We start from the raw sequence: 7,537 nt of genomic DNA on the forward strand, positions 1-7,537 counted from the left end.
AAATACAGTCTGAAACACTTTACATATTAAAAAAACAGAGTTAGAAGCAGAGTAGCCCAGCCAGCAGATGATATTTCAGTGGACACCATACGTTACACTCCTCCACAACCAGCATATGCCAGTACGCTGATTCAAGTTTTAGGCTGAGGACTAGCTTCTGGGTTGACGCTGGTTTGCAGAGGCCTGAAGAATTTCCTTTATGTGTGCAGCACCATTTGCTAAGCTGTGTAGCAACAAATTTCTGCAATTTCTCTTAAAAAAAAAAAAAAAAAAGTTTTATGTAGCGTTCACAGACCGCCACATGGAAGTTTGCATTTCTTTTCCTAACAGCTGAAGAAAGCCTTGTTATGCTCATCTAAAATTGTGTATCTTTCTCACTGTATGCATAGTGACAAGTAGGCTTCCTTCCTTTTGGGACAACAAGCTGTTGTCAGCTCTCCTGTGTCAGGTAGTCTCAGCTGTGAAGGCAGACTTTGAAAATGTAACTGGAATACATCACCACAACAAAACAAACAGGAAAACAAGAAGAACAACTACCACCCATGCACTTTGTTGGTTTTTTTTAAATCTTATTTTTTGACTCCAAGTCACTAGAGGTCAATACAGTGCATGCAGAGGCCTGAAGAATTTCCTTTATGTGTGCAGCACCATTTGCTAAGCTGTGTAGCAACAAATTTCTGCAATTTCTCTTAAAAAAAAAAAAAAAAAAAAAAGTTTTATGTAGCGTTCACAGACCGTTCACAGACCGGGAGTGCATGCAAGGTACAGTATTGCAGTGTATCTTGACCAAGAAGGTCTGTAAAATGCCTTCATTTATGCATCAAGCGTGTCTGCAGTCCCTAAAAATAGTATCTACATCAATTATAAACTGAAAATCTTTCAATGAGTTTAATTCAGAATGTGGATCTACCTGTAAAACAAAGACCTTAATCTTTTTAACCTACATTTAGGACATGGAAGATAAATTAAAGTTTTCCTACAGTAATCATAAAATTAAGAGTCTCTCTTGTGTCTAACCACTTCCTATCTCTAGAAAGGAGAGCAAATCACTTGTCCAACCCACAGATAAGAGAGCTTTTATTTTAATAAGGGAACTCTGAAACCTCAAAAACCTGAAAGACAGAAAGCAAGCATGTTTGGAGGAACTGATTTGGCAGAACACATACAAAAAGTCAAAATATACTTTCTAGTGTCTGAAGCTCCATGAAAACAGTGTCAGAGAGGAAAGAGTGTCAGTGCAGCCAGATTCAGAAACTTTCTACTTATATTCATATTGAGCATTATGAATCTGGTTAAATACACCAGCTCTCTCAAATCACTTTTATAAAGCAGCAGCAGATCATTACTTGTGAACATCAGCATATCACGCAACATTTTCCAGAACGGGAAAAATTAAGCATTCTCCTCAAAACTTGCTAAGAGAGAGCAGATGTGCTGTGCTAGCTCTCCACAAATACAGGAATGATTTAACGTTTTCTAAACAACTGTGGCCAAAGAAAAGCAGTGTTCCTGTTTCAGAGGTACAGAAGAGACAAAGGAGCTGGGGAACAGGCTCAAGACACCATGACAATATTCAAATTAAGACTTGAATTGAGCATTTATACTTCTCTGCAATCAATCTAGACTGTTTCCTGTTTGTAAATGCTGCTCTTCAGCTAAACTGAACTAACAGCATAAAATTAACCAAAGCATGATTGTACTATATTGCTTTTCTCCCCTGAAGACACCAGTAATAAGTTCAGACGTTTTACTGCCCAAAGCTATTTTCATCTTTGCAATTTTTAAATCCAATATGACAGCACTTCTGAACTTCTGAAATCCTCTGCACGCATTTCTTAGTCATCAAAGGCTCCCTTCCTGCTTGCATGCTCTCTTAGATTTTTTTTGAGGCAGTTCACCACAACTGGCCATGGGTGGAGCTACATTTAGACAGCTAGCTCTGGACATTTTAGAGAAGCAGTGAAAATACTGGCAACATTATTTATATACTGCCAACACTCACTTCTTCCATCTACTAGTCTGAATATTGCCTTGTGCAGTTAAAGCTCACTGGAAGTTGCTTCTACCATCTGTGGTAAACTTTTCAAAGTGGGTCTACTGCAAATACAAAAGCCTGCAAACAAATATTAGGTTTCAACTTAGAACTAATTAATCTATTCCATCACATAGCATGGATCAGAATTTTAGGGACCAAGACTAGGGTTTTATGACAAACTTTAATCCAGATTGTCTGACTTACTAGGAAACAGCCAGGTCAGATTTACTTGGAAAACTACTGCTTAATTTTGCCTACATTATGGACCCTTGCTGGTGACATGGCATAGAAGACTTGAATTTTTTGAAAGATTCTGTATTGATAGAGAAGACACTCCTCTGTGCGTAACACCACTAAAGACTTACAGAAAGCAAAATTGAGGGTGAACATGGACAGGGGGAAGGAGAAGGGAAATAGCTGTGCCTGCCTGAAACTGTAACAGGCATTAACCAGGGAGAATTATACAAGGCTGGACAGCCATACACCTGCACATCCATAAAAACACCCTTGTTGCGCATATGAACAGGCTGAAATTTGAGCTGAGCATCCTTCTCTGGGTTTCTTTCCCAAATACATTTTCTTTCAGGGAAGCACTGAGATTAACAGTAACTACTGTGACCAAGGTAACCCAGGACTAAAATCCTTATAGGAGACTTGTAACATGCCTAAAGGGTTACTCATCCGGTAGCCGTTTGCCATTTTAAAAAACTGTAAGGACAGCAAGGCGATCTCTCTTGCAGAACACAGACATCTGTCCCACTCCTTCGTAAGTATCTTTTCTGCCAAACAGAAGCCTGACCTAGTACTTCATTGCTTTTCACTTTCAATTCAGTCACGGACAATGCAGAAATGACACATTGATCTAACTCGCAACAGAAGAAAGTTAATTGGGGAAGAGTAGTCTGCTTTTTCTTTTTCAGTACCTGAGACATTTCAGGCTTGGATCCATTGTTAAAACATCTGTGTAAATATCAAAACTAATACCCTGCACAGTATTTTCTGTTTAGAGCTCCTGACCTCTTCCAGAAGCCACAGCTTTTACAGTAAGAGCCGTTTGAGAGTGTTTGCAGCTGATGAAAACAGCTGAAAGCCGTTTTCTGCCCAATGCTAGGAAGCAAATCTCACTACTGTTAGTTCATATAGCAGGCTCCTCACCTCTCTGTTCAAGCGGGACAGGCCAAACAGAAGAGAAGAATAAACAAACCACCCTGGCTAGTGCTCTTTAAGCTTTGGGTCTTAATGCTTGATGAGCATGGGGGAGAGCACATGGGAGCACCCTGACTGCAGTACAGGATCCTGAGCAGCAAGAATGAAAGCAGGAGTCACTTCCGGTGATTCAGCTTTATCTCCTCACAGCTTAGCCCAGCATTAGGATAGAGATCCTACAGTAGAGACGGAGAGTGGCACTGTAGCACCAAAACAAAATGAAACCCATGTGGTGGAAGCAGGGTAATCACTAAAGAGGATACTTGCTCTTCTTCATGGTCAGACAGCCCATGCTTGACCCCAGACTGAAAGCCACCTCAGGAGACAGCAAACCGATCCCCTAACACCGCACAGGCTGGCAAGGGCTGCTTATCCTGAGTTCACACACCTCACTCCCAGAAACAGGGAAACTGAATTGGACCATGAAATGTATGCGCTAGCACATGTCCTCCTGTGTCTTCTCCGCACCCACACTGCATCTGCAGGCTTGCAAGCAAAGCGGTGCATATGGGAAAACACTTCAACACTATGTACCTGCTCTGTACTTAGGAAGGAAGAAAGAGGATGGGATAAAGCCTACCTGTGCTGTCAGCAGGCTGCTTCATGAGCTGGAACCAACAAATGACACTGGCATGCAACACATCACATGCATTTTTGTCCTGGGTTCAGCTATAGCAGTCATTTTTCTCCTGCTTAGTAGCTGGTGCAGTGCTGTGTTTTTTAACTTTCAGCCTGGGAACAACGCTGATAACACCGATGTTTTTAGTTGTTGCTAAGTAATGTTTATTCCAACCAAGGACTTTCTCAGTCTCATGCTTTGCCAGGGAGGAGGGGAAGCCGGGAGGAAGCAGAGACAGGACACCTGACCCAAACTAGCCAAAGGGGTATTCCATACCACAGCACGTCATGCCCAGTATATAAACCGGGGGGAGTTACCCGGAAGGCCCAGATCACTGCTCGGGTCGGGCTGAGTATCGGTCGGCGGGTGGTGAGCAATTGTATCCTCTCCCCTTGTTATTTCACTAATCGTTATTATCATTGGTGGTAGCAGTAGTGGTTCTGTGTTATACCTTAGTTGCGGGACTGCTCTTATCTCAACCCGTGGGAGTTACATTCTTCCCATTCTCCTCCCCATCCCTCCGGGAGCGGGGGGAGGAAGAAGGTGGGGGGGGGGGGGGGAGTGAGCGAGCGGCTGTGTGGTTCTGAGTTACCGGCTGGGCTCAAACCACGACAATTTTAAATCAGATTTTCATCCAAATTACAATTTTGTCCTAAAAATATTTCAGCATTAAAAAGACAGCTAAAGGGAAAGCATTAACTGAGCATCAATTGGAGAAAAACAGAACTGACATTGTATTCTTTTGTATCTTATCATGTTTTTTTGTTTAAGTAAAATTTGTAGCTAAGGACAATGGCATATGCACCCATTACTTAAAAAAACCAACCAAAACAACCACAAAAAAAACCCCACAATGCTAACATCCAGGAGGTAACTTTTCACATTAAGATACATTTAAAATCACCTTCCAACATGAAAAAGGGTAGACACTCTACAGAACAATACGAGAAAAAAATCCAGATTTGGAAGAGGGGAAAAAAAAAGGGAAGATAAAACCCCATTATTCATATTTGATTTGCTACTGTCTTGCCTACACAGCTCTAAGACCTTTCATTATCAATCTATTCATGATAGTTGCATAATGGCAGATTTAAAAATATAATCCCAAACCAGTTTTAAAACAAATTAAAAAAATTAAATGAGATTTTAAAAATTGTGTCAGTTTAAAACTAATCTAAGTCAGACAAAATAGTACACAAACATAATTCCTACACAACTATCAGCTTTGTTGGCTGATATTTTCATTTTCAGATTTTAATGAAAAAAACACGTTTTAACTAATCTTTTCACTAAACATGGCGTTACAGAAAATAAAGCCCAAGTTTCTCCAGAGTTCTTGGCTTATAATCTCCTAAATTAGTGCTCACCTGAAGCAGCATTTTATAAAAGCATTTCTTAGTTTTAAGCATCACAACCAGAAAATGTTTCAAGAAAGTCTACAGCCAAAAAACAAACAAACCCAAAAAAACCCCACAAACCAAAACAAAAAACCCCAAAGTGGAGGAACCTGTCTTGTATTGCTCAGGAGCTAGTTAGCTAGCTACTTTTTTTAAGTTGCTGGCTGTATCTAAAATTATGTAAAAGGCAAGTACTGTGTTTCAACAATATGGCAGTGTAGCTGGGAAGGACTTCCATATTATTAACTGTCAGGCTACACTGGTTTTTATTCAGTACATTTATGAAGTCTTTTGGAACACACTCCACTGTGGTTTACTGACCAGGAAATGTATTTTGGTCTCACAACCAAACGTGCCTGAAAGAGACCAGATATTCTTAAAATAAAAACATTTAACGAGGCTTTGAAAAATAAAGTATTCTTAAGTCTTTTACCCCAAGAGGAGCTACGGTGTCTTCCTTTCCACCTTCTCATCAGCTAGGTGGTTTTGGAGTAAATAGCACTGCTTAACGCATCTCTGTCTCCGATCCATTACATTAACTAGTGCTTCATTCCAAGTATATGCTGACACTGCACCAGTACCTTCCTGCATAACTGAGAGTGTCCTCAGCTAAAAATATCAGTGTGAGTTTTAGCAACTACTGTTCCAACAATGATTCTCCCTCCTGTTACTAGCAGCAGCTAAGACACAGCAACCCACCTTCTTACTGAAGGAGACAAAGCTGGGAACTCAAAGTGAAAACATAATGCACCTCAGGAGCTGGTTTTAAAGTGCGGAAACTACCCAGCACCTCCCATCTCTAATTTATTACACAGCACTTGCCAGATGGAATAAACCTCGTTCTTCACTCAGCACCTGCGCCTATATACACTAACGGAAAGGGGTGGGCGGGAGAAACAACATTTTGGAGCGTGGTCCACCGTGACAGACCGCGTCCCAGCGCGGGGCAGTGATTTTACACCCTTGTTCCCTCCCCCAGGAGTAACACACGACGCCACCGTGGCCAGAGGGGCAGGAGTTGCGACACTCACGACACGTAGGCGGGGTAGCCGAAGCCGATGATGTTGCAGAGCAAGGACGCGCCGTAGCCTACCACCAGGTACACGGCCACCGCCCCGACGATGGCTGCGCGGGAGAGGAGAGAGCAGAAAGCCGTAAGCGCGGGCGGCCGCTTGCTCCACGGCGCCGGGGGGGAGCGCCGGGAAAGGCGCAGCCACCGCCATCACCCGCTCCGCTCCCCCCGTACGCGGCGCACCCCGACCTCAGGTGTCGAGGAGACCCGCGGGGACTTGGGGTGGAGCGGCGGGAGCTCACCGACGGCGATGTAGGCGCGGTTGATGCCGGTCTTGCTCTCGATCCGCTCGAGCACGGCGGTCATGCAGTTCTTCTCGTGCAGAAATCGGTCGAACCGCTGCCTCATCGCCGCGGTCATGGTGAGATCGCCCGCTCCTGAGCCTCCAGAGCCCCAGCCGCACAGCGGCAGAGCAGCACGCTCCGCCTCTGGCGCCGTCCTACCGCCCACCCACGGCCGCTCTGGGCGTTGCCACCGCGTCCAGCGCCGCTGCCGCACTTAGCCGGCGGGAAGCGCCGTTCAGCAGCGGGGAGGTGGCGGGGAAGCAATAGGGAGCCATGTTCTGCCGGCACTCGCAGCCGTGCCGCGAAATGGAGGTTGGGGCGCCGCCCGGTAGGGGCGAGCCTTCCGTGTCTCCGGGGAGCCCGGGCACAGGGGAGGGACAGGACCGGCCTCTCCCTGCGGCCTCCTGCGGGCCGTGTCACTGCTGGGACTGATGTGAAGCTTAGAGGGGCGGCCGGGGACATCCCTGCGAGGAACGAGCTCTTCGTTTAAGCGAGCAGGTAGTGAATCCCGTGTGTAAACGAAGCGAAGGAGAACGAGCAACCACATATAGGCAGCTCTAGTCCCCTGAAATTGCTCAAAAGAGCTACAGGGCGGTATGTGTTACCAGTGATTTCAAAAGTCATCAAAATTGATGATAGGAACTGACAGGCTGTATAAGAAAGGTTATAGCAACATAATTTATTTACAACTCTTTACGGTGACACTGGTGAGGCACTGGAAGTTTGCCCAAGGACGTTGTGAATGCTCCATCCCCGGCAGTGTTCAAGGCCAGGTTGGACGGAGTCTTGGGCGACATGGTCTAGTGTGAGGCATCCCTGCCCATGGCAGGGGGGTTGGAACTAGATGATCCAACCCTAACCATTCCATGATTCTATGTTCTATGATCATTGCATGGCTACACAAAAGTTGTGTGTGTAGACATA

General features: G+C 44.6%; 1 protein-coding gene across 1 annotated transcript in view; it reads right to left on the reverse strand.

Moving 5' to 3' along the window:
* REEP5 (receptor accessory protein 5) overlaps positions 1–6,892 on the reverse strand; it is an 18,801-nt gene extending 11,909 nt beyond the window's left edge. The window contains exons 1-2 of the mRNA XM_030469716.1: positions 6,572–6,892; positions 6,289–6,382 (exon numbers count right to left, since the gene is read on the reverse strand). Of these exons, the coding sequence (XP_030325576.1) occupies positions 6,289–6,382; positions 6,572–6,689 (212 nt within the window). The 5' untranslated portion in view covers positions 6,690–6,892. The remainder of the gene's footprint in view (positions 1–6,288; positions 6,383–6,571) is intronic.
* Positions 6,893–7,537: the final 645 nt, after the last annotated feature.

Source organism: Strigops habroptila, chromosome Z (genome assembly GCF_004027225.2).
Source record: "Strigops habroptila isolate Jane chromosome Z, bStrHab1.2.pri, whole genome shotgun sequence".
Classification (NCBI taxonomy): Eukaryota; Metazoa; Chordata; class Aves; order Psittaciformes; family Psittacidae; genus Strigops; species Strigops habroptila.